The sequence below is a fragment of the Macrotis lagotis genome, chromosome 1 (genome assembly GCF_037893015.1).
Source record: "Macrotis lagotis isolate mMagLag1 chromosome 1, bilby.v1.9.chrom.fasta, whole genome shotgun sequence".
In the NCBI taxonomy this organism is placed as follows: domain Eukaryota; kingdom Metazoa; phylum Chordata; class Mammalia; order Peramelemorphia; family Peramelidae; genus Macrotis; species Macrotis lagotis.
In genome coordinates, this window is record NC_133658.1 from 326,253,419 (window position 1) to 326,267,186 (window position 13,768).

Sequence of the window (13,768 nt, forward strand, 5' to 3'; positions counted from 1 at the left end):
TAATAGGAAGAATAGATCCTAACATATCTTGCTCTCATCTGAGAGCATCTGAAGTGCTAGTATTGTTACTCTATAAAGTATCCAGAAAAGGGCAACCAGGATAGTGAAAGGCCCTGACTTTATGTCACAAGAGAACAGACTGAAGGAAGTATGTTTAGCCTAGAGAAGAAAAAGGCTCAGATGAAACATTATAGCTATATTCATATAACTGACAACTGTTTTCTTTTTAAAAAAATTTTTTTTATTTAAGACAATGGGGCTAAGTGACTTGCCCAAGGTCACACTTAGGCACTTATTAAGTATCCAAGGCCAAATCTGAACTCAAGTCTGGGCTTCATAGAGGGGTTGGTTCTCTATCCACTGTGCCATTTAGCTGCCCCATAACACTAGCTTTCAAGTCTCTGAAGGGCTGCATTTGGAGGAGGGATTAGACTTGTCCTGGAAGTCCCAGATGATAGATCCAGTAGCAATGGGTAGTAGTTATAAAGAAATTTATTCTAGATGTCAGGAAGAATAATTATTTGTCCAAAAGTGGAATAACCTGCTTTGGGAAGTGATGGGATTCCTTTACCTAGCAGTCTTCAAGGAGAGACTAGATAATAACTTGTAGTGCATGTTATAGTAAAGATTTCTTTTGTGAATGAATTGGACTAGATAATTGCTGTGGTTCATCCAAATTCTTACATTCCCTGAAACAGATTCTAACTATGAAACCATCCTAGATCCTAGATCTAACTAAAGCAGGGGTGGGGAACCATTTTTTCTACCAAGGGACATTTGGAATTCATTCTTTAAAAGCTACTAGATTCATTGAATTTCTTGTCCTGCCTGTGGCAGCATTGGCAACATCAAACAATATGGTCCAAGGACCCCTCAGTTAATGGGCAGAATTGAGAGGAAATGATGTTCTGATCAACAAAATCTTTTTTTCCAATACCTGTTCAACTAGCCATTTATTTTTTCAAAGGTTTTTTTTTCCAGAAAGCATGATCATGAAGAGAAAAAGTACCACCTGTGCCCTCAAATCCTTCAGAGTTGCTAGATATTTATTATAGGTTTCTTATGAGTGAATCAGTTTTCCATCCTAATCAGCAGAAGTGGGTAGCAATTGGTTCCCATCTTGAATAAGATACTCAATTAAAAGAGTATTCTTGCCATTTTTCTTATTAGCATGAATCCATAAAATTCTAGGATTCTTCAAATAAATGATGGATCTTTGTGTACAATGCACATTTGAGTGCAACGACAAGATGCACTCATCAGTCAACTCTTGGCACAAAGATAACTCATCTTCACAAGGTCCAAAGTCCCTTCAGATAGAAGAACTTGTTGTCCCCAAGAGCTTCATATCTTACAATATAAGGAAATCAGAATAAAAATGGAAAAAACACTAGGTATGAAGTCAAAAGATCTGTATTCAAGCAAAAGTTGTAGAAACATGCATGCTAACACTAGATAGATAAGCTGGAAGTCCCCAACCACAATTCTGCTGGACTCCCAAGCCTTATCATTTGCCTTACCATTGCAGCCGAAGGTCCTGTAAGGCCTGACCATTGGCCCTGACTTTATACCCTCCAGAGCACTGCTATGTGACTTGCTGAAATACCCTCAGGACCCCTGGGCCTTGCCATCCACCTCACTGCTCATCTGTTAGGACTTCTGGGTCTTTCCATGAGTCCTATAGCTGAACTCTTATATATGTTGTTTCCTACAATAAGAGTGTGGAATCCTTAAAAGCAAAGACTGCCTCAAATTTTCTATTTCAATTAATCAATAAACATTTGCTAAGCATCTACTATGTACTAAATGTGATTTCTTCCCCCAGAACTTAACACAATGTTTGGTAGATTCTTAATAATGCTTTTTTTTTATTCATTTATCTACTAGTTATACAAGCCAAATCACTATCTCAATAAGGTAATACAACATTTATATGTCACTAAGTGCATGGGGTTATAAGTATTTTCTATTCATTATTTCATCCAATCCCCACAACAGTCCTGGGAGAGAGGTGCTATTATTATTTCCATTTTACAGATAAGGAAACTAAGGCAAACAGAGGTTAAGTGATATCCCCAGGGTCACACAGCTAGGAAGTATCTGAGGCTGGATCTGAATCCTATTCTTTCTGACTCCAAGTCTAGTTGCCTCATAACAATTCTCTTCCAATTTAGTTACATTCACCATTATACTATATTTGTATTATAGTTATTGGTATAAATAAACCATCTCTATCACTAGAATGTATGAGTCAAGAGAGCTGAATTTGTAATATCATGGAAACTGTTTCTCACAGCACCAAAGTAAAACAGTAGTGAGCAAACAAATGACCAAAGGGACTGCAAGGTTGGCAGAAAGTCCAAGTGTAATCCCCAAGACCCCACGTACCTGTAAGAGAAAGGAGAGTCCTGTGGGGGCGCTGCCTGGCTGGCTGAGTCCGGGAGATCGTCAGCGGAGATATTCTGCAGGGCTTCATCACGAGGAGAGTCATGCACACTTTCACCATCCCCCATAACTTCTAAACAAAATCCATTTCCCAAAAAGCACAACCCTGTTAGTTTCAGAGGGTTAATGAGTCAAAGAGTTTTCCAAAAGAAATTGTATTTTGAATTGTTAATATATTTCTTTGAGAAAACCAAATATAGAAATTATACTTCTCTTACAGAAGAAAACTTCAAGTATTAAAACATTTATTTGCAACTGTCAGTACTGGACTAGGGGTTCATAAGGGCAGTCTATGTTCTAACTAAACTGTGTATCTAACTCAGCACACAGTACAATGTTCTGAACATAGCAGTTGTTTAATGCATATTTGCTGAATTACTATTTAAAAGATCACTAACACAAATAGAATTCTGAAATTCTGGGTTACTAAGTGACATTTCTATTCATTTTTAAAGTTATAAATGCTTAATGTACCTTATTTCTCTCATCTGATTGTCACAACAACCCTGTAGGTAGGTGGAAGAAATAGTATTACAAAATTACAGGGCTACTAAGTGATAGAGTACAAAATGACCCTAATTAGGTTAATGCCCCAGAGTCACAGAACTATCTCTAGCATCTAGGGGCATTATAGCTCAACAAAAACTATTCCTCCAACTCAGAGATGAGGAAAGTGAGGGTCTATGGAGATTAAGTGACTTACTTGCTTAAGGTCACCAATTATTTCTTCACTACACCATACTCCTCCCTTAATAGATGTTAGGAGAGCTTTACAGACATCATAAAGACATGATCCTTTTACCTTTTTGAAAATTCAGCTAACACATTTCAATCTAAGTCAAGTAAATTGTTTAACAGGTTTTATGTGTAGGATATGTAACGGAATTATTGGCACAAAGTCCATACTAGTCACTTAGGTTGGACTAAATTATTTCTAATAATATTAGAGATATTTTAATCTCTAATTAAAATGTTTTAAAAATCAACTGCATAATTCCCAAAAACCAAAACTGAGGCAATTGAGGGGATCAATTCAATTTTCAATGAAAAGCTAACAGTTAATCTTTATTTTTTAAAAATAAAGATATAATTTCCCACTTTCTTCTCTTCTAGAATAGAAGTTCTCTAAACTTTACTATGAATACCTTTTTTTATTTCAAAAACTTTCATGTCACTTTACTAAAATAGTTGTATGATTGATTTATTAGTACACATTTATTGAATAAATACATTGTAATAATAGATAACATTTTTAAAGAATTTGTATTTTATCATTCATAAAAGTATCAACACACATTTTAAATTTTGATTATATATGCAAAATATTCAGTCTACAGAGAGCCTGTTTATTATACTTTATAACATCTTGTTAGAGCTAAAAGAAAATAAATTGACAGTGCCTGATGTGCATATGGAATCTGCAATATCTCTAGATCTTCTCAAAGGTCTACACTACAGGCTTTAGGCTCTAAAACAACAAGACACTAACATCTCCTCTACCATCACATCAATGTAAAAGTCTATAACTTTTATAATGCTTAGAATCATATTCATTGAAGCTTAAAATAGAAAGGGATCTTACAGAAGAATGAAGAATTATAAAATACAGAAGACAAAGAAGAATTTTCCTCTAAAAAGTGTGACATAGGGGACAGCTAGGTGACACAGTGGATAGAGCACTGGTCCTGGAGTCAGGAGGACCTGAGTTCAAATCCGGTCTTAGATACTTAATAACTGCCTATCTGTGTGACCTTGGGCAAGTAAATTAATCCCAATGCCCTAAATAAAAAAATTTTTTTTAAAGTGTGAGATAATGAAAGCACTTGAACCTCCATCTTCAAGACCAGCAATCATTTCATAACTTTTAAAAGTCCTTTAGTTATTTATTTTTTTTTTGCTTCGCTCTTTTGTAACTGAGAAAAGTCCACCAGAAGAATGAACCTTAGATGTGGACAACCCTAGCTCAGGGCTGGTTCTTACCTGCACCTTCATAGCTCCCCGCAGCTCCTTCACCAGGACTAGTCCGTTTAATGGCATTCCTATATTTGTCCAAAATATCCTCAGCAACCTGGGCCTGTGCACTGAGTCTAGGGGCAGGATCATCTGAGAAACCAAGGAAAACATGCACAAGAACTGATTCACTTCCATATGCATTGCCGTTGAAGTTAGTACGATACCAGTAACAAGAAAATCCCAAGGGCGAATTAGGAGGCAAATCTTAAAAAGAGCACATATCTCAATGTTAAAAGGCACCATGCAGCTGCCTACTCATCCCCATTTCTAATAATCAGAGCCTTGCTCAAGCAGAAAATTGGGATGAGCAGCTCCACATCTCATCATCGCCAGCATTCTACACAATGAAAAATTCAGTGAAGACTTAGAGGGTGAGTTAAATTCCTAAGTAGTCACACCCAATCAACTGGATTAGCAGGTGCATACTGAACGAGACTTTCAACAAATGCATTTCTATATGTAGACTCCATTTACTCAGAGACATCTCCAGGCTGAGGGGGGAAAAAGGTAAACTGTTCAGACCTCAGAATTAACTTCTTTTTAAGGAAAAGAAAATACTCCATCCTTTATTTATAAATTCCTCTTCCACACCACTTCTGAACAAGGCTGCCTCACATTCCAACAAACTGAGACCATGTGGCTATTAGGATACAGCACAACTGTGCCTTTAATTCTACTTGAGGAATTCTAAAATCAGTTGCAGATGTTCAAAGGATGCTGTAATTGCACCTGGTATGAATCTTATCTTCATCAAATTGCAGTCTACTTACTAAGGGGGGCAGTCACTTATCCAGCAAAATAAACCATTCCAAAAAGAGCGCAGAAGAGAGGAGTCACTCATCAACTGATAATTAATTGAGATAAGTACTGCAAGTTCCTGGGTCACAATATACTCCAAAGTTACATATACAGTATCCTGAGAAATTTGGGAAATGCAGTTAACTTTGAAGATCAATTTACAAGTAGGATCCCATTTTAACAAATTCAAAGGAACATCAGAAACATTATACTATATTCAGTTTTTAAAAAGATCTGCAATTTTAGGTGTGGGTACTTTCTACCAGTGAAGACTGCAACCCTTCCACACCTTAGTAGATGGTTTAATACACTGCTAAAGCTACAATAACAACAACAAAAAAAATCTCTGGTCTTACACCTGAAGGCTCTTTAGCTCAGTAAAACTTGACAGAGCTTAGTTTTTGAGAGATCAGGATGGCTACTTAGTAAAACATTGAAGGAGCTGGGTGAAAGACATTAAACTCAGAACAAAATAAATTTTTTTAAATGATAACTCAATGCTACAGAGTTGGAAATTTTTAAATTTTAATAAAGTAAACACATTTATGGTAATATATCTGCAAAACAACTAAAGGGGAAGGAATGGGAAAGATAAAGTTTTGCCCATTCGACAGATTTTAAGTTGGAAGACACAACTCAAATCTCAAAGGTCATCTAAGTTCATTCTGCATTTAAACATGAATTCTCAACAAAACATCATTAACAAATGGTGCACAAATCTCTCCATGAAGTCCTCCAGGGATAACAAAATAATTAAATACTGAAGCACTCCATTTCATTTCATTCTGGACAGTTATTATGGTTAAGAAGTTGTTCCACATATGGAAATGTAAGCCCTATTTTTATTTATAGCTTTTTAGGGTCTAGAAGCCTATGGGTCCTACTATCAAGCTGCAAAGATCAAGTGACAAACCATGTCTGTCAGATAGAGACAAAGCCAGTAGGAAAACTGTAAAGGTTTTGTGGACAGCCAGCCAGTGATAAAATGTTTAGTTATACACTAGTTTGTTATTAGAAGATTAGCCCCCTAATGTAAAGAGGCTCAGGACTGGGTCAGGTGAATATTTTTGGCCAGAGTAATTCATGATGATTTTCTACTAAAACAAAAAGGGGCCACAATATGCAGGGGTAGAGGAAGCACCTATACTCATAAAATCACAGACCTTTTGAAACCGTATAGTAAAACAAATTCTTAATAAAATTGAACATTTTCTAAAATGTGATGATGATTCTTTGATGATAAAATGTTTTGCTTTTGAAAAAAGAATACTTCTTGGCTTTTGGTTCACATGCTGATGAAGATTATAAAAATGAAGCATAAGTCAGTTCTAGAGGAGAAACTCTGGGAGAAGTCAGCATAAAAAACTGGGAAGTGGAAACAGAAGAAAACTGTGTTCAAACCCCAACTTTGCCTTTTACTAGCTGTGTAACCCTGGCAAGAGTCATTTAAATCTGGGATTCACTAAGGGAGCTGGTGGTGGAATGGACATCATACTGAACCTGGAATCAAGACAACCAGAGTTCAAATATAGCCTTAAACAATTAGTAATTAAATGACCCTCAGGCAAGCCATTTCAATGCTGTTTGCCTCAGTTTCCTCAACTGTAAAATGGGAAGAAGAATGGCCTTGCCCCCCCCATGGGTGTTGCAAGGATCAAATGAGAAAAATTTGTAAAAAAAGTGCTGGCAGCATCAAAATGCCTGGCACATGGTGGATACCACTATATATTTATATAATAAATGCTTATTCCTTCCCTGCCTCTCTTCTAAGAATGGTTTTGTGAATCATAGTTTAGACTAAACAGAACCAAAAAATCATTTCATAAAATTTGATCTATTTTGTACAATGAAAATTAAAGCCCAGAGAAGAAAATGACTTGTCCAAAGTCATAGAGCTACTAAGGGATTAGGACTCACATCCAATTCTTCTAATGCCAAGATAAATACTATTTTCAGTACTCTATGCATCCTGGCACCATTTTTGATTTACCTGACTATAAGCTTTTATACCTATCCTCCCAAAACTACTCAAAACAGCACTTCATTTTCCTACTAGCCTAGGTGCCAAGAGCCAGAGAATATTCTTTATTCTTCCCAATGAATTTAAACCTGAAATTAATAAAATTAAATACAAATTCCCAAGCCATCAACACAATTTTTAAAATCATTTAACATTGTATAACTAAATAATTACACAGATATTAAAATATAGTTACCATGCATATATTTTATGACAAGGACAATACTAAATAGATTACTGAATAGGACATGGCTTGGGAAAACAGATTTTCTTATTTAAGAAAATTTACTGTATCCTAATCAGCAAAACAATTACTGCTATATCCTACTTAATAGGATGTCTAAATAGGCATTAAAATAGGATTCTACTTGCACACTAGGTACATTTTTTTTCAATTTAAATTGTCCATTTTTAATTTTTTAAAATCAGTATTCTAACTCCATATAATAAAAAAAAAATTCTAAAATGGAGTGAGAATAGATATAAACTTACCCTAATTCTCTACAGCCACAGGAATAAGGTAAAAACTTAAGAAATTTCAGGTTAGTTAGCTATATAGGCATAATCTGCCTAACAATACTAAAAAGTTCTTAGAAAATACATAGGGAAAAACACTGAGGGGGAGATGGAGAATAAAGGTTAATTCCACAGGAACAATCAACTTCACATGTGACTGCATGAATTGGATAAGGAGTTGTCTCAATATTACAGTGGGGTTTGTATCCAGTGTATTAATGATGTCAGCACCCTGGCATCGGCCAGGACAAATTATGTGGGATATGCCGATACATGGACTCACTCACAGATGATCTCCTTTATCTTCAGGTTTCATGATAATCACTCATCAAGTATTGCTGAAGAAAGGAAAATACTGAGTCCTCAATAAAATAAAAATACTAAACTTAAATACAGGGAAAATTAGGTGAAACATAAACACATCTTACTAAAGTAGTACTACAATTCCAGTTTGACATAGCAATATCATACAACATATGAATAATTTAGAGGACAAAGTTCTGATAAAACAAATTTAGGGTTCTGAAATCTAGTTTAGTCAATCAAATATGTGGGTTAAAGATTTGGTGTGAACCTTATTCTTGAGATCTACTAGGAGTTTTCCCAAGTTTTCCTTTTTTTTGAGATAACAATTTGTATAAATGCGCCTAGGGGGTTTAGTTTTAGAAATTTCATAATAAATTAAAATTGATGACGATGACGATGATGATGGTGGTGGTGGTCTGCAGCAAGAGCATACTAATAATTCACTACAATCTTCTATTAGAAGCTACGGAGCTATGAAGAAAATATTCCCCATCATTTCACACACATACAAGCACACACACACACACACACAAACATACTTTTCTACAGAGGTAACGTTTATGGCACCCAAGAAAAAGTGTTATGGAATATGTGCTCTGGGAATGAAGGAGCCAGGAAGTCCATGGGTCTACAAACCTGTAAGTGTTGAGAATCTGTCAGGCCCCAGATCATCTTTGTCTTTTTCTTGTTTTTCTTTCTTTCTAAATGGTATAGGAGCTGGAAATTAAATAAAGTCAGTAGTGTGACATATAACATACTGCACTGTACTCGGAAGACAGTAGTCAGTCAATTTGGAGATACTGGTGTGCCAACAGTTCTAAATGAAAAGAGGTTTTATAACTGAAAAACCTAAAAAATTCTCTGTGTAAATCCTTTCCACAGACAAGTATTCTTAAAAACAACTGATCTTGTTCTTAGAGTCTATTTGGAGATTCTCTTTTATAAGAAAGGATCAATTAAGAGATTATCAACAAAGATTAAGTTGAATCCATTGCAATCTGAAACCTGCCAAAAAAAACCCCAAAAAACAAAAAACACCACATTCAAAGCTCGGAACACCATTCTCTCCTCAGCAAGAGGCCCTAATTATGAATGAAAGGGGTCATCCATAGCTCCGGAGTCCCAGGTTACTTCAGAGAGATCTGTGAAAGTGGCTACTCCTGGTGCTTCTTTTTTTCAGGTATAAATACACGTGCAAACTTAAATAACAACATTTCTACAATGACAAACTGTTCACAGGAAAAGCACATGGTCTCAGAAACTGAATTTCAGTACCAGCATGCTAAGATGTCGGGGATAAAACTTCTCAACTCATCAAGATGAAAAGTTTAAGTTTATTCCAGGTGTCCAAATGAATGCTGTGAATTCTAAACATCCATCCCATAATGGGATGAAATTCCTTTTTTACTTCAGTTTTGAAAAGAGATATTCCTGTGTAAAGTACCTTCAAGTGAACTCCAGCAGTATTTCATATTTACAATACCCCGAGCCTACATATTATCCTGGGTTTATGAGAAATCAACACACTATAGGTCAAAGAGAAGTTACCTCAACATTCTCAAGTTTTGTCTTTAACATCCATCTAAGATGAGCCACTTAAAACACATTAGAAGTCAAGTCATTAACAAATTCCCACAAAACCTGGAATACTGACTTACTGAAATCAATGGATTCTATTTCTCTAACCCTAAACCATAGCGTTCTAATATTTTTGTGAAATTACCTTTAGGCATAGCTGAAACAAAACGTTTTCTCCACCAAGGTTTGTTTCTGTCTGACTTCTCATCATCACTATCTTTTCGTTCTTCAGTCTGCAGAAAAATTTTAGCATTTTATTTGCAGTCTAATATAAAATGCTTTCAAAACATCTATGAAATATTAAAAAAATCCCTGGGATAAGGGTTCACAAGAAAAATCATTGGAGATTTTTTTCTTATGCATAAAATTACACTGGCTACAAAGGCACAAAATTTTTGAAGTCTTATAAATATTTTGGGATTCCATGAGGAAAGGAAAGGGAAATAGATTTATGGGGAAAGCAGGAGAGTAGGAATAAGGAGATAAGGGTTGTGTTCCCTCCTCAGTCACTAATTCAGAATAATCTCAGGAGAAATACTTTGCCTCCATTTAAATCACAGATTTCTTATCTGAAAAGCTAGCTAAAATTAATTCCTCTGCATACCTCATAGAAATATTTATTATTTTTTTGTTTATTTTTTTTTTGCAAGGCAATGGAGTTAAGTGACTTGCCCAAGGTCACAGAACTAGGTAATTATTAAGCGTCTAAGGTTGGATTTGAACTTAGGTCCTCCTGACTCCAGGACTGGTGCTCTATCCACTGCGCCACCTAGCTGCCCCTGAAATATTATGATAATTAAATAAAGATAAGACACGGGTAAGTGTTTTGAGAAGAATTTAAATCCCATACAAATTTAAAATACTATCATTAATGAGCGCTAAATTTTGTGTCCATGATCTGAGGATCAGATTTTTAAAAGGATCACAGCCAAACAAGTTGCATGAGTTTCTGTCCATAGAAATCCACAGGGGATACAAACTGAAAGATGGAGGAGCTATGGTCTACAGCAGCAGGAGAGCTCATGTGAACAAGATCATGACTCTTTGGGAAAAGCCCTAGACTTATTTGTGTACTTTTTCTATTCCCTCTTAAGAGTTATAGCTTCTTAAGGAGCAGAACAGTGTCTTATTTCATCTTTATTTGTAGCACTTAGTATATTATTTCATAAATGTTTACTGAATTGAATTGTGGAAGTACTACTTCTTAAGAAAAAAACAAACTGCCTAGGAATCCTGGGTGTCAGAGTATCTAACATAATAAGGAAGTTTCACTAGATCAATGGGTCTCAAAGGATGATCCATCGAGCCCTGGGTGTCTCTAAGGTCAAAACTATTTTCATAATAATTCTAAGATGTTATTAACCTATTAGAACATTCTTCACTTTTCCAATGACATACCTAAGCAAAGCCAAATGTTTTACTTTAACCAAAACAAAATATTACAACAAACTGAATGAAGAAGCAGATATATAAAAATGTGACTGACTGCCTTCTATTAAGTCAGATATTAAAGGGATTTACAAAATTATGTACAATAACATTCTTCTACTTTTTGTTTTGGAAAAGTTATTTTTCACAAAAAATACTTTTTGTTAATATATAATTATTATTTAAATGAATGTGTTAAAATGTTATCAATTTTAACATTTAACTAATATCAGTAAATATCAATAGATATAACCCATACTTCTACCTAGCTCTTTGGGATCTTTAATAATTTTTAAGGGTCTCTTTTTTTTTTGGCAAAGCAGTGGGGTTAAGTGACTTGCCCAAGGTCCCACAGCTAGGTAATTATTAAGTGTCTGAGACCAGATTTGAACTCATGTCCTCCTGACTCCAGGGCCAGTGCCCTCCACTGCACCACCTAGCTGCCCCCAAGATTGCTTATTCTCTTGGGGAAAGGAAGGGAAAGGAAGTAGAAAATGTTACAAAAATGAATGTTGAAAATTATCTCTAGGGGCGGCTAGGCGGCACAGTGGATAAAGCACCGGCCCTGGAGTCAGGAGTACCTGGGTTCAAATCCGGTCTCAGACACTTTATAATTACCTAGCTGTGTGGCCTTGGGCAAGCCACTTTAACCACATTGCCTAGCAACAAAAAAAAAAAGAAAGAAAAAAAAGAAAATTATCTCTACATGTAACTGGAAAATAATAAAACACTATTCAGATCTTTAAAAAAGAATCTAAAGCGGTCATTAGAACCAAGAGCTTGAGGAACTCTACCCTAGGTCCTAAAGTTCTACTTAATCCTTGGTCAACAGACTTTATGTTAGAGAAGTCAATGATACAAACTGAGTTCATTAAAACCAATAGTTAACAAAATATTATGCTAATAAATCTGAGGCTCCTCACCTCTCCTCTCAGAGAATCTTTACTAGGAGATGAGGATGATGATGGAGGTGCAGCAATTAAAGGAGATCCAATTGCAGCTGAAGGAAGAAGGTCTCTCTCTTCATTCCCAGGACGCCGATTCCAACTAGGATCACTCATGGGTCTCCGGGCTGAAGATACAATATCAGAACTCCTACTGCGGACTAATCGTTCAGGATAGGAATGTCTCTGTTTGAATGCCTCTGCATCCGTTGGAATCAATACATGAGAGCCAAAGCCTGGTAGCCTGGCTTCATTTCCTCCCATTGCTCCTTCCAGGATCGGAGGATCTGGTGGTGGATGTGATGGTCTAGCATAGTGAACTTTTGGTCTTACTACAGCAGAAGCCCCTTTAATAAAGAAAAATTTCCAAACTGAGATACAAATAATATAACAAAGGCTATCAATTAAATTATCTTTTCTTTTGGTTACAAATAACCTATAAAAATCAAGGAAACCAACAAAATCATAACAATCAAATCTGACCCCAAAGAAAATACATGAAAAGGTAGCCTCCTTCAATTTCTCTACAGAAGTCAGAGTCTACAGGTGTGGAAAATTAAATATAATTTTAAGGGGTTTTTTCCAATATATTGGTTAGATTTACTAAATTGATTTTTTCCCTCTACTTTCTTTCCCTTTTTATAGAAGATGACGCTAGAAGGATGATGAGGTATGGATACAATGGAAAATGTGATATAAAAACAAAGACAGTAATTTAAAAAAATTTAAGTCAAGGATCCATATTTATTTTCTTCTTTATAATAATTAAATCCTGTACTAAAGTTCTCCTTGAATGCTTCACAGTAATGAGTAAAGTACCCTGAGTTCTTCCAAAGGAGCACAAGTTCACAGGATATATTTAGAAGGAAAGGCTTCAAGTACAAGTCTAATGTTATGTGTCTATCATCTGAGGCAAAATTACCTAAGTTCTGAAAGGCTCAGGTTCTGAAAATTAGAAACCAAGTATTTAATTTCTTTATCAATTGTTGCTGGATAATGAGCAATGAGCTCTAAAGAGTTGAAGAAATAATTTCAATAACTAACCTTCATGTGAAGCCAATGGGTCAAACATTGCAAGCAAAGACTCTGATTGAGAGGGAGGAGAAGTCAGCTGGTGTGCTCCTGAAATATAATAAGAAATAAATTCAAAAGTAAATATATTTTAGTTCTTTCAGTTCCTCCCACCTATTCAGACAAGTATTTATTTTCTGAGTAAGTTTCAAAGATCCAAAAAAATTCATAAACAGCATAATTTCTGGCAATATTCTCTCATAAACACAATCTTATAGGAAAATTCAAATACATTTGCACTTGAACACTACTTTGCAGGCAAATTCTACCAAGCTATGAAGGACCAACTAAGATACTGTCTGAGGGCCAACTTCGAGTTAAACCAGAGAAACTCATCTCATGGGTTCCTAGATAATAAATTATTGAAGAAATTGAAGGAAAAAATAGACAAGCATAATCCTTGGTCAACAGACTTCACGTTAGTTTGAGAAGTCAATGATACTAGCTGCGTTCATTCATGTGTCCCTTCCCCACTGCCTACTTCCATAAGAACAATAGGCAAACGGTAGAGAAGTCCTAAGTGTCACACATAATAACATAGTTTTAAGGCCACTTATTAACAGGACTTTTATTGTTAGTGTTATTGAAACCTAGAGGAAGATGGGCCAATTGGAGTGTGATTTAAGTTCTATGATTAGTCTGTCATCAA

General features: G+C 35.5%; 1 protein-coding gene across 10 annotated transcripts in view; it reads right to left on the minus strand.

Annotated features, from left to right (window-relative positions):
- The window catches only part of GAPVD1 (GTPase activating protein and VPS9 domains 1), a 100,787-nt gene that overhangs the window by 22,876 nt on the left and 64,143 nt on the right, over positions 1-13,768 (minus strand). For 5 of the 10 annotated variants that reach the window (XM_074211580.1, XM_074211573.1, XM_074211578.1 and 2 more), the window contains 6 exons: positions 13,093-13,170; positions 12,028-12,395; positions 9,822-9,909; positions 8,735-8,815; positions 4,426-4,548; positions 2,389-2,551 (listed from right to left, as the gene is read on the minus strand). In XM_074211580.1, coding sequence (XP_074067681.1) covers positions 2,389-2,551; positions 4,426-4,548; positions 8,735-8,815; positions 9,822-9,909; positions 12,028-12,395; positions 13,093-13,170 — 901 coding nt within the window. The remainder of the gene's footprint in view (positions 1-2,388; positions 2,552-4,425; positions 4,549-8,734; positions 8,816-9,821; positions 9,910-12,027; positions 12,396-13,092; positions 13,171-13,768) is intronic. The other 5 variants (XM_074211576.1, XM_074211572.1, XM_074211579.1 and 2 more) reach the window with 3 other exon arrangements.